Source organism: Empidonax traillii, unplaced genomic scaffold, assembly GCF_003031625.1.
Source record: "Empidonax traillii isolate 1590-97213 ecotype Southwest subspecies unplaced genomic scaffold, ASM303162v1 scaffold852:size265239, whole genome shotgun sequence".
In the NCBI taxonomy this organism is placed as follows: domain Eukaryota; kingdom Metazoa; phylum Chordata; class Aves; order Passeriformes; family Tyrannidae; genus Empidonax; species Empidonax traillii.
The window spans coordinates 154707-168392 of NW_020956045.1; the positions used below are offsets into that span (position 1 = coordinate 154707).

The window sequence follows — 13686 nt, forward strand, 5'->3', positions numbered from 1 at the left end:
TTCTTAAAAAAAAAAAAAAGGCAAAAAAAAAAAAAGCAGCAATTTCAATATAAGTATACGAGGTTTGTAATCTTAATTGTTCTTTCTTTTTTTTTTTTTTACCCCCATAGTTTTGGCTAGTCTGCTGGAATCTGAGTGATGTATTTCATTTTAGAGCCACTGTCTTTGACTTTCAGATGTTAATTAAGCAGGAGTTTTTCCACTCTGTTTCTTCCAATGCACTTAATGCTGCATCTGAAACAGTAAAGAGTAATAGTCTGGTAGGCACAATACTCAGTTTGCTGCTTCATAACAGTTTTTTCAACAGATTCTTCTAATGACCTTAATGTTTAGCTTGAATTAAGCATTTAAGTACCACATAACTTTAGCAGCTGAAGCAGATCAAGCCTGCTGTTATTTCTCTAACTGTACCTTTTCAGAATGTTTTTAAAATTCACCTAAATTGAGAGCAGGAATAGTGGCTTGATTAAGTTTTGTCCAGCGTTCCAGTGAAGCTACGCTCTGAGCAAGTCATGATCTCAGTTAATCTTTCTGCAAAATGGAAGTAATAATATTTATCCTTCTTTATAAACAGCATCTATATATGAACATAATAACCTCTGTTTTTAGGAAAATTGAAGAGCCCAAGTGCTTATTCTGTTAAAGAAGCCTTGCTGTCTCTGAGCACAGTCACATTGCATTCTCTGGGGATGATGACAGTCTTAGTGTTGGGGTAGTTATACTTGACCAAGAATTTATCCTGCAATTATTAAGTGTTACTTTAACTTTTCAAATTGCATTGTTCAACTAGAAATTGACAAATAAAACTGATGTGGTGAAAATGTTGTTTAAATGCTGTAAACAATGTTATTTTAATCGGAGGCTGTCTATAAACAGAGCTATAGCTGAATATGACAACAGACTATAACAAAATGAGGGTTTCTTTCATTATAGAACCCCATCTTTGTATAAGTTAAAAAAGCTCAAACGGCTCACATAATGTTTTATTTTTCCAAAATTATATTTGTCGTGTTATTTAAGATTATGTTGTTAAACAGTTTGGCTGAAGACACTCTAATGTGAATAAAAGCTCCAATTCACTCATCTTTTTTTATAGTAAATTGCCAATAATAATGGCTGCAGAGAAAAGCTAGAAAATATATAATGGCATAACTAAACGTTGTTTGCTAGAGTCTTTAGAAAGGTTAACTTAGTAACTATGAAGCCACAGATCTTCTGTTCATCTAGTATGGCAAAAGCTGGAAAGGACTTGGTGTGTGGAAGGCAGAGAATGAAACAACAGGACCTGTCCGTGTCTGACTTATTTTCCTTTTCTGTTTTTGGAAAAAAGAAAAGAAAAAGAAAAGAAAAAGGATCCTTTTTCTGCATGTAGGAAAATGAGAGATATTCAAAGTTAGGGATAGGTCAGAAACTGGAGACTAGATAGGAACTAGGCTGTATGTCTCTCACTGTGCCTTGACTATCAAATTACCTTAATTTGATCCTTGGAAAGTTTGCTACAGCAACAAATTTGTTTCTGTTGTATCTGCTCAGAGCCTTGAGTTACTGATTTACAACACAGCCTTGTGTGTGAGAGTGTCTCAGGTGAAGCCTTAAACTTGCCTGCCTTGCACTTATGGTGGTTACATGACTTGAAAGATGGGCTCGTGGAAATGCCAAGTTCCTGTTGAGCTGCCTCAGAGCACTGCCTGTGTAACATACCCCCAGTGCACCAACCGTGCCTACAAAGTGATCTTAGGCATCCATCATGCTAAGGGCTTACCTATGGGATGGTCTCCTGACACCAGGTTTTTAGCATCACAACAGAAAGATTGTGGTCTCGAGGCCACCTATAATGCAGCAAAGAGTGGGGCTCGTGCATTGTTCCTGTCAAATGCAGGTCTAACACCTGAAGAGGTTCTCTGCTCTGCCTGCTGTGCCTGAGGTTGCTGTTGATTCTATCTTAATATCCTGGGCTATATTAATATTCTGCAGCTGAGCAGCAAACACTGGGCTAGTCTAGTGGCCTTTATTAAGTAGGTGGTCAGAACTGTAGAGATACCCAAGACATGCCTATAGGAAGGGGAGGTTTCTACTTCACAGCTTAAAGGTTTTTCTCTTTCTCCTCCTGTATCTGACTGAGCTAACACATACACTGATTACCACACTGCTGCTTCCTGACACCTGTAAGGGTTGCATACATACAAAACCAGGTGAGGGAAAAACAAGTAACTCACTGCAGCTCAGCACTTTAAGAGTAGAATAGCACAAGTTCAGTTCCTAGAGTATGTATAGACACACCTTAGGGACACCTCAGAACACATGGCTATAAACAGGCAGCAGCAGGGCACTAAGGCCTTCATCCCTGCCTGTTTAGAAGATTTTACAGCTGCTGAGATGGAGGAAGAGGTGGAAACTTCTTTCCAGACATTCCAAAACCTGTGTTTAGGAGTGTGAGGCAGAAGAAATACCCTCTACCTTCTAAATTTATGATGGTTCATGTTTATTAAGTGCTTTGCAGTTCTTGTTTTAAAGAGTGCATTATACCAGTGCTGCTCAACTGATGCTCTTTAGACTCCTGCTGATCTGTAAAGCCTCGGGAAGTGCCTCAGGAGATCACTGCAAAGTGTGTTTCAAAAAAATCAGGTCTGCCTACATTTCTATGCAGTTAGCAGATTTGTGTCTGTGCTGTCAGCAGGTGTAATCGGAAGCTGGGTCTTGATTGCTCTTCGTGCCTAATTAAATAGTTTGTAATTATAATGGTGAAAATACAGTTTTCTAAAACACTTAAATTCTGTTTACCTAAAAGCTTAAAGTTCCTAAGCCATCCCTCTGCACAACCACAAAACCAATAGTGGAATAGAAGAAAATGAAGGTGGAGTGTTTTTTGTTTGGGTTTTGGGTTTGTTTGTGGTTTTTTTTTTTTTACTGTTTTGTCTCCTTCTTCAGCCTGCCCCAAAAGTTAGTTAGTCTTTTGATAAGCATATTTGGAGATACTGCTTGCATTTTTAAGATATGCAAAATAGTTTCAGTGATGAACCAAGACTGGAGGGTTATCATATCACTCATAGAAAAGCCATTTGCTTTACTACTGCATCATACTCAGCATGGTCACTGATGTCAAGTTTTCCCTCTCAAATCCTCTGATACTGCTTCTTTCTCACTTCTTTTCTACACATTAGCACCTTTTCTCTACCTTGTCATTCCCACCAAGTACTGACTCTCTATTCTCTGTCAGTACCTGCCAGTACAAGTCAAACTACTCCTCTCTCTTAGAAATTGTTCACTTCTGACTGTGCCTCCCAGTGCCATATGTCTGAACATTGTTAATGCCAGCTACTTGAAAACATAGCCAGTCCTGGCTCTTCTTTCTTGCTTTGAACCCAGTCTCCTTTTTTCTTTTCCTTGTTTCTTCCTGATCTCTTGGAATCCTTCTCGCTCTCCACTCACTTCTGCCCACTAACTCTTCAACTTTTACTTCCTTCTGATCTTTAAACAAGCTGAAATCTGGATTTCCCAAGTTTGTTTTGTTTTATCAATCATTCTTTTTGCCACAACTCCTCCTTCCTGCTCCATTCTTGACCACACTGCTTCTAAGAGTACTGAGAGAGCTCTTGAACTTCTGTTTTCTGCTGCCATCCAGACCTTCCTTTCCTTTCTCAATCATTTTAAAAAGTCTAGAGGGGTAGACTGAGAAAGACAGTCTGTTTATCCTAATTCACACTTGCTATACATGATAGCTCTGTGAAGCATTAGAGGGTATGAGAGTGCTGGTACCTTTCCAGACCAAAGGTAGAACACATCCAGAGCCAGCAATATAAACACCTGACTGTGCTCCTGAGCATTTATTGTCATCAGAATTGACTCTAGCATGTATGGCTGTAATGTTTATTTCCTTTTTTATTTTTTTTTAAATAACTGGGGATGTCACGTACATATATTGCTGCTCTTTTTGTCGCTGTTCTTGTTTGTTTATATATTAATTCTGTCTATACTAATTAATGTTTCTGGTGTCACGTCCTCTGACATAAAACAAATCTCCATAATGTTGTCTCTTTCCTTCAATATTCCCCATCTCTCCCTTGCAAAATATCCTAAACTTACACTGTGTTTTTTCTTACATTGTAGCTCCCCCACAGTTTGTGGTGAGACCACGAGACCAGATTGTAGCCCAGGGTCGAACAGTGACTTTTCCTTGTGAAACTAAAGGAAATCCCCAGCCAGCTGTTTTCTGGCAAAAAGAAGGAAGTCAGGTAAGCTGTAAGCACCCTATAAGTCTTTCAAACCTTTCGTAATAGTTATATTGTTAAATTTTAAGGAAAAATTTTTGCATTACCTTTCACGGATACTCTTAATCTTTCACAGGAGTTTGTATTTTTAAACTATCACTATTTATACTAAAATTTTTGTTGCCTTTTTTTTTGTAATATTGATATTATGGAGAGTACAAAGGCCATTTAAGTTGTTGAAACTTGGGCTAGGTGCTGTGCAGACGTACAGAAAGCAACAGTAAAGCCTTTTCATTCTGAAGCCCACAACAAACAGGTGGGTGAGACAGGCACAGCAGATAAAAAAAGGTATGACTCAATTTTTTACTAATCAGAGTCAGTAATTACGGTTCACAACCTGTCTAGACGTGATCAAGCAGATATGTATCTCGCAAGCTGATTTGCATTGGCGCATTCTCATGGAGCATACAGATACAGGGTTTGAACAGGCAGATGCTTTCTTAAGTAAAATTGTCTCAGGAATTTTCCAGATCTAGTTTTGTAAATATTTCCCCCATCTTTTTTGAAGGCATTTGAATTTGTGATGTAGCAATCAGCGTTGCCACCAGCCAATATTTGCTTCTATAGCTTAGTATTTGAACGTCACGTCATGACGTTTCTTTACTGCAGTTGCTGCACTGGCACGTTGTTACAGCAGAAGTCAGGCCTCCTCACCTTCAGTGTGCAGTTCATGCTAGTATGTTAAATTTGAACACTGCAAACTACGTGCTGTATTCTCTTTTGCACCTGAGAAAAGATTAAAAGGGGCAAATGGACACCCAGGGGCAGTGCCTTCTGCGGCTCCCTGCTGAACCCTGTCACGATGGCTACAGCCATCTGTGTATCTATGCAATATACCCTTCTCTTTTGGCAGGTTGGTCTTTTCAGAGCCCTGTGCTCCTTTTCGGGGAGTTAGCTCAAGTATCCACACTGCTGTGCAGTGCAGATGTACCTTTTGTCAGATCTGGAGGCACTGTGTGTACCAGCTCAGTTAAAACGTGAGATAAGAGCTGAACCACAGATCTCCCGCTCTGCCTCACCTGCTTCTCCTTCACCTTCTCAGGAGATCATAAAGCTGGTCCGAAATGACAGGACCAGGCTGACAGCGTTTTGTGCTCTGCTGTCTTTGTGGCTCACAAAGATACAACACTATTGCTACGTGAGCTTAAGCTTGTCTGAGTGTAAGCTTAACCTTCAATGTGTATCTCTCAGTGTACTATCTAGAGAAATTTAGATTTAGCCTCCATGGATCACACACCCTGGAAAAGCAAAGTGTTGTGAGTCTGACTAAGGTGGCAGTTGTTCCAAGGGGAAAGTAGAATAGTATGTTGAAATTCAAGTAGGAAGTACTGATGTGCTAGCAAACATTTCAAAACCCTTCCTTGTAGAGCATTTTAATAACATGGTAATGTTTATGTAAAGTGAGCTTATAGTGTCACACTTGAATCTAATAAAGTGGACATCCATCATGCTGTAATAAAGAGAAGAGCTTCTAATTAAAGTAGGACATCATTTGCAGGATTAAAGTCATTTAGCGTAATTGAAAAGTGTTAATACTCTATTTTATCCTCTTCCATTTCTATCACTTCAAGGGTAAAAACATTTTAAGGTGAAAACGCATCTTGTGTCTTTAATTGAATGTTATTACCTACTGATTGTACCATGTTGAAGCTGCTTAATTACAAACCTGGAAAATTAATTACCATATTGAGAAACAGATCCCCGAGGGGTTAGAATAGTCTTTTTTGGCAAATAAACGCAACATAAAAATTGATACCTACATGGTTTATAATCAAACCTTCAAACGCGGCTCAGTGTGATTTACAACACCCTCGTGTTAATCTCGATTGATCATCAGCGAAGTAACAAAGGTTAGGGTTGCCATCTCACTGGCCAGATTTTGCAGTGAGATGCCGTAAGAGAGGTGAATTTCCACATACTGTATATCATCCTACAAATGGAGGGTGGTATTTTTGCCAAATTACGTGGCTTTTCACCTTTGCATGCCCAGCTATAAATTGTTTCTTGTCTCTGCAGTGCTTGCTTCTGCTTTTACTTGGGGAACTGTTTGCAGCACCACTTTTAGTGTTCGAAGTAATGTTATGTAGTCTTGTTATCCCACTCTGGTAATTGTAGGGCACTTTTCATTGTGACTCCATTTCTCAATCCTGTGTTTTTGAGCACAACCAGCTGGAAGGGAGGGGAACTGTTCCCTCCTGAGTAATTTTTTGTGCCAGCCTGAGCATAAACAGCTGGCCCTTTGTACTTTTCCCCACTGTCCAACAGCTGCCCACCAGTGAAATGCACGAGGGCAGGGTGTGTGTAATCTTTAGACTCTGTGGATTAAATTCTTCCTGGAGATAAATTCAGTGGTACTGTATCGGGGGTGTCTCAGGTCCCACTTTTTGCAACCCAGCATCTGTGTCCAGATGAGCAACCCAACAGCTAATGAAAACCAGTGAAATTGTGAAAAGCATTTAAAAAAGAGATTTTAATGTAGTTTAGGACAAGTTATAGTTCATAGTTATCTGGTCTTTGAAGGGAGGAGTCGTCAGACTGGTGAACTCCTCCTGATGTGTGAAATATTTACTGGGACATGGTACCTTCCAGAACAGAGAGGCCCATGCTGAAGAGCAAAAGAAGAGCAGTCTCCCCTTTCTACTGCAGTGATAAAGAGGATTCTGGATTATTTTTCTCTTAAGAATTAGTAGCTCAACCCTTGCACTGTCTTTTACAATGTGTTTCTTCATACACTTTACATAATGACTGATAACTGGAGTCAAGATCAACATGTCAAAATTCTCCACTTTCTTGTAAAATTTTGAGAAGTTTTCACAATACCCTTATTCAGAAGGTATCTGTGCCAAGCAGAAGTTATTCTGAAAGTTTCCAGGCAGTTCAGAAAACAAGGCAATTATTTGAGACCCACTTAGTCCCAAAGCCTGAAATTACTTCAGAATTTTAACACTTTTTTCCTATTGGATCTGACATGTTTACTGGGTGCATATTGATTTTTGAGAAAAAAATATACTGTTATAAATTTCTTGAGCATTGCCATTGAAACAAGGCAAGGGAAAAGCCTAAGGTGACAAGTATGCTTGTAGGTTAATACAGTTATGAGGATACTTAGAGCATCCGATCTTATTTAAAGCATATCACTTTCCTTTTGCTACCAAAACCATAAAGGCATGAGTTTCACTTAAAAGCAGAAATTGTTTCTTATTTGAATTCTTATTTCTTTCTTAAGCAGTTTATTGCTTATCAGTTCCAAATCCTTTTTTGTAAACTGTTAAGCTCTGCAGAAAATTCATTTAATACCCTATTCTACACTTTGGGTTTCTATTTTTAGCCCATACAGACAAGCTTTAAAGTTAGTAGGGAGTCATCATTAGAAAGCACAGCAGAGCCACACAGAGCTGCAGTAATGACTGAAAGCTTATCACAGCGTGTTAACAGTGTTTTGGGGTATTCCTGCTGCAAACAACTGTATTTTTCATAGAGGCTTGTTGAGCTGACATAAAAGCCAGACCCTATTTTACTGGAATTACTTTTGTTTAATTATTGTTTAACTGTTCTCCTTTCTGCCTCATTGGGCAATGCTGCTGACCTTTCTCTTCCCATTGCTTTCCTTTTCTTGTTCTTATTTACTCACGAGAACTGTACCAGATGGTATAACTTTTTTCCTTCAAAACACAGCTCTCACTACTAAAACATTTTCAGTATTGATTCATCATTCAGTGGTTCAGTCCTTCATCGTATGCAATGACTACTACAGCCATTCCAGTTATTATTATTGACATCTCTCTTTTCTCCAATCCAGCCCAAAGGCAAAAGCTAATCTCCCTGTTTTGTGCTAACTGATGTCTCATCCTACATGAAATTATTTTTTCTCTCTGATGATTTCTACATCATGTTAATACCCTTTCTCTTCACCCTCAAGGCTCCATGATGCATTTCTCCTTTGGTGCACCTCAGTTTTAATATCCTTTTACTTCTCCTTTAAGCTCTCATGCCCTGCCAGCTTCTCCTACTTTATGACCTGGTCCCATCTTCCTCCCAGCTTTACTTCTGTGCCCCACTCTTACTTTCTCCCTTGCCCAGGACATATTCACAGCCAAACAATAGTACTATGGCTCCCTCGAGTCTCCAGGATTCAATTTTTCCTGATAGTTTTCCAATGTTCACTGTAGTGTTATGTCCTCCTGGTTTGATAGCCCAACTAAGTATATTATTACAATTACATTCAGAAAGAAGATGAATGTGTCACAAATATAAATCACTCAAGTGTGATTGTTGGGAAATGTCTCCTCGCCTACACCCCCAGAACACAGCACTGTGTGCTGTCAAAGGACTGTTTCTAATTTAAACTGCAAGTTGCCCAAGGCAGGGAAAGCCAGCTCTGTGTGTTCATAAAGTCTTACTTTTTCCTTCTGGTTTATTTATAGCACTTTTAAGGGGGGGAAAATCATCGTCTCTCTAGCTGAGGGAAAAGTGGTGCTTTTGTGTTTGCAACTGATGTTTGATGAATTGTCTTTGCAGAATCTGCTCTTCCCAAACCAGCCTCTCCAGCCCAACAGCAGATACTCTGTGTCACCGACCGGAGACCTCACCATTACCAACATCCAGCGGTCGGATGCAGGGTACTACATTTGTCAAGCACTGACGGTTGCTGGAAGCATTTTAGCAAAGGCTCAGCTGGAGGTTACTGATGGTGAGCTATTAGAAATTCCTGTTGTTTTTTTTTTTTTTTTTGTCCTGTCAAAAGTATTTTAAAAGCAGTGTAAATAAAGGCATATGAGATCACATAATTCATACAAGTAAGCAGACCATTTTCTGTAGGAAATAAAATGGAAAAGGATCTCGGTGCAATAGTCTGTGGAGTCAAAAAGGCATCAATGCCTTTTGCTTGCTTGCTTGCTGAAGGGTTCCTCAACAATGCAAACAAGGGGAAAACAAGCTGAAAATAGGGTTGGTGAGAAAGGAAGCTTGTTGGCTTGCTAGAGCTATGAGCAGACTGCAAGAAAACATTGCGGAGAATGAATAGGTTTGTGATTAAAGCAGTGAATTGGGGTGCAAAAAAATTAGTGCTGATTTCCAACAGTCTTCACTACTGTCTTACACAGGTAGTTTGGGAATGTCCTCAGCTCATTTAAATCAACATCATTGTTTGAAGGTAGTGGAGTACTGTTGGTTTAGAACAGCTACAACAGGTAGCCTTTTAGTCGCTCTGTGAATAAGCCACCTACCTCAGAGCTGTGTTCTGAGAATTTCCTTGCATGGTTAGGTGTGAAAAAAAGTCGTGAAAATACGTAGGTAGAGAAGAGTGTTCAGGAAAGGAAAAGCATCTGTCTTGATGCTTTCTGTTTCAAATTTTTGGGTTTGAAATTTATCCTGCCTCGAAGTTTACCTTACTCCATCTCCAAACATGAATCCTTTTCATATGTCAGGAATCCTGTTGATATCCCCCTTCATCCTGTTGTGGATAGAAGGCAGTTTGCATCCTTTAATGCTAGTGAGGAAAACAGAAGAATTCCTCTTATACCAGGAGATTGTGGCATTCCCCAGCATCATTATTCCTTATCTTAACTGACACATTAAATATCTCCTGACAGACTTTGATGAATTTTTGCCATTAAAACTGTTGTTATATGCAGAGGTCTACTTTTACTGTTCCCTTAGAGACCTGCCTGCACCATGAAAGTTTGAAAAGATGTCTAATTTTGAATAATCTGCCTTTTCACAAGAGCATATTCATCACAAGTGACAGGTAGAGAGGTTCAGGCTCAAGTTATAGAGGTTTGAGCATTAATTTGATGCCTTTTCTTTGTTTTCCAAAAGCTGCCTATATTTCTATGACAAGGGAAGATAATTTCTGCCCTATCCTTGCATCTCTTCAAGCACGTTGCTTTTCTATAGTTTCTGGAGACTAAAGGATTGGCTTTTCTCTGCGATCCCTTTAAGTCCTTTCTCTCACGGTCTATGACAAAATGATGCATTTTCATTCAATTCAAATTTAAATGTAGATTAAAAGGTAATTTAAAATTAATGGAAAGGCAGTATTTTTTAATATCTGTCCATAGTGCTGCCTGACTCAGGGCCATGGCTGTGATTGGAATAAATAGAACGCACAAACATTGGCTGAGAGGACATTGAGCTGTTAATGGTTGCACCTGCTGATGCTGTACAGATTTACAGCAACAGGCGCTGGGTGCATCAAATCAGGTTCAAGGACACTAGTGATGAGAAATTCTTCCTTTTGACAGGCAAGGCCTGTGGTCCTTCTTTATCTATTTCTTGTGGGGGGAAAAAAATTAATCCTAATTGATCTCTTTGCAATGTTTTGTTAGTTTATTAGCGGGATGTGTCCCTGCTAAAATGCAAACTCACCTACAGCTAGTTGTGATTAAAGGCAGTGTGCATTCCACATGGCCGGAGAAGGCATTAGCTGGAGGCTTTGCTGCTCAGAGAGTGCAAGGCCTGCGTTCTTCAAACGCTTTCCAGAACCCACTGTCAGCGTGATGGTTATGAAATGATACAAAATTGCTTTATAGAAATACCATTTCATCCCTGAGTCAAAGGGCGGGTGAGGTCAGAAGAAAAGTGCCAAGACGACATTGTGGAACTGAGATTATATAAATAAATGTGCCATTAGATCGTAGATATTTTTTTAATTGCTTTTAGTTAGGAAGTTACCCATAAATGTCGAAATAATCTGTTTTGGTTGATGTTGAGCAGAAGTTAAGGAAGCTAATGATTTTTTTCAGTAGGGAAATCTAATTTAATGGTTTTAAAAATATAATAAAAGATAAACACTGTGCATGTTAGCTATATACTTAAGCATTAGTGTTCTAGTTTTTGGCTGGTGATTTCAGTTTTACTTCATAGCCCAGAATTTTTCTGTTTGGTTAATGATTTAATAATAGTGGCGAGCCATCTTTTTCATTTTGAACACATTTTTGTTTGATCCAGAGTAATTTAGATCCAATTGCAGTTCCAATACAGAATGAAAACATGTCATGTGCAGAAAAACAAGTGCTTAATTATACCATATATAGCAGTGTTTCAGTTGTTACATTTTTGCACTTACAAGTCTTCACTGGAAATATTTTTAACTCAAGTGTTCACATGAGAAGAGATTACTAGCTGTGATGAAATGTGCTGAGTTGAGTGATAATTTTGCTGATTATGGACTGTGCTAAGAGCCTTCGGTGTATTTGAAATTCAAATCTTGTATTTTCTTGAAAGGCTATCATGTAATTCATCGCCTAACGCACATCTGGAGAAGCAAAATCATTTCAAAAATTGAACAATCTTAGCAATTCTTTCAAACTCAAGAAGTGAATGTGCAGCTCACACTCTTAAAATGATGGATCCTGCAAATAAACCAAATGCTTCCATCCTATGTCTGTGCTCAGCATAAAATGAATAATTTACAGCCAGTATTTAGTTACATAAATTTATTCATCATGCACAGAATATTTTGGAGAAGGTCTTCATTTCTCCTTAGTTAGTAATCATTAACAATTATTAATAATTATTAATAAAAAATGTAGCCAATGCATGTTCAGCTGTAGCATCAACCTACTTTGTCCAGTTTACCCAGCAGTTCCTGTTTTGAGTGAGTACTGGATTGGAAGGAAAAGATTAGCCTCACAACATGGATTTTTCTGACAACATGGGAATGAACTGGTTTAGGATATTAAATTAATTAAAAATACTGTGTTTCTGGGATTTTGAATTAAAACAAAAGGCATGATCTATAAGGATAATTCAGAACAGATTAAAAAAAGTAAGGGGAGGAGTTGGCAGCATACCTCAACAGCCTACTCTCCACTGATTTGGAACAGACACTTCAGGCATTTTACCCAAACTCTTTGCATTTTTTTTTTTTTATTTTTTATTTTTTTATTATTATAGGTCTGTTGAATACTCTGGGGTATCTCTTTCTCAAATCCTCTACTCGCAGTTTACTCACCTGCAAATCTGGCCACCGTGATTCTTAGCCCTCATCAAATGTATATTAAATATTTTATAGCAAATGTGATAGCCTCAAACAGGAGAGATTCAGAACAACTTCACAGACCCCGTGAAGCTCTTCTGCAAAACAAAAGACAGAAGGATTGGTCTCTGCTTTTCCAACCTAACCCTAACCCTCTCCTATCATACTAGTGTTCATCATGTGAATTTCATAACTTATGTTCGGTTTTCCCCGTTAATTCACCAGGAAAGGTTGTGAAATTCTGATTTTGGAAGTGACAAAGTAAAGACTTCATTTTGTCATTCTCTTATTTTAATTTCCTGTTGTAATTTAAGCACTTTCCACCCAAAGTTAAATATGATTTCAGTTGACCCAAATTTTCATTTTTGGGGAATAAATTGTAATTAATAAGTATAATTTGTTCTTTTCCTGTAATTTGCTCCAAATTTAAGACTCATTTTATCACAAAAAGAAATATTTTAATTTTTCAGTTACCAGAATATGTGAATATATGGATAGTGGCAAATAGTTTCAAAACCATTTTTTAAATTAAATAATTTTGAAATCATCCTCTGTTTTACCATGCAAATATATTTGTAGCCACAGAAAATGTTTCTGTGGAAAGGATGTAGAAGTTTTCTGCAAGAGAAAACTCTCCAAGTGAAAAAAATCCCCAAACTTAAAATGTTTTAAAAGCAACTAACAAACCCCATACCATTTATGGATATTTTCCATTATCTCTCTGTTCTTCGGAATGCTTAGGACATATGTTTTTAAACCTCTAAGTGAGTTTTGGATCCTTACTAATGTGGAGACCTATGTGGTAGGAACACAAGCACCTACACAGGTTTTACAGAAGATTTACAGGTCCTGGTGGTGAAGACAATACAGTCATTCACAGATCAGTGGAAACCCTAAGTGTTCATTTAACCTTTAGCCTTGGTGTCATGGAAACCTGTAGTGGTCTCTCACCCATGACACCCTTGAAAATGAAGATTCCTTCTGGCCAGGAGACTTTCAATTACACTATTGATCAGAGCTGTTTAAAGGATTATGAGCTCCTCATTTGTGCTGTAAAAAAACTAATTACATGCCAAAGAACAATATCTGTAATGCAGTAGGTTTTGAAAATACCCACATTGCTGCACATATGCAAAACAATCAGATGAAGCAAATAGCTGCAATAGAGTAGTTAGCAACTTAAATAGTAGTTTGTCCATTGAATTTTAGCTACCTAAAATACTGGGATTTCCTGTTTTACATTAAATCTAAAGGATAGCTTGCAGTTAAGTTTTCATCTGAATATACCTGTGCTGCAGGTATCCTTTCGAGAAGAGATCAATTTTTATTTCACCAGATGGCTGAACTGTGTAGTTATGAGGAACCTTAATGAGCTAAAAAATTTCATATTAATTTGAAAATGCATTACGTTTATTCCTTTCTTGTAATATAATGTTTTCT

General features: G+C 38.2%; 1 protein-coding gene across 1 annotated transcript in view; it reads left to right on the forward strand.

Moving 5' to 3' along the window:
* Positions 1 to 13686, forward strand: part of ROBO2 (roundabout guidance receptor 2) — a 148432-nt gene that overhangs the window by 40567 nt on the left and 94179 nt on the right. Inside the window, exons 7-8 of the mRNA XM_027902214.1 lie at positions 4108 to 4232; positions 8787 to 8958. Of these exons, the coding sequence (XP_027758015.1) occupies positions 4108 to 4232; positions 8787 to 8958 (297 nt within the window). The remainder of the gene's footprint in view (positions 1 to 4107; positions 4233 to 8786; positions 8959 to 13686) is intronic.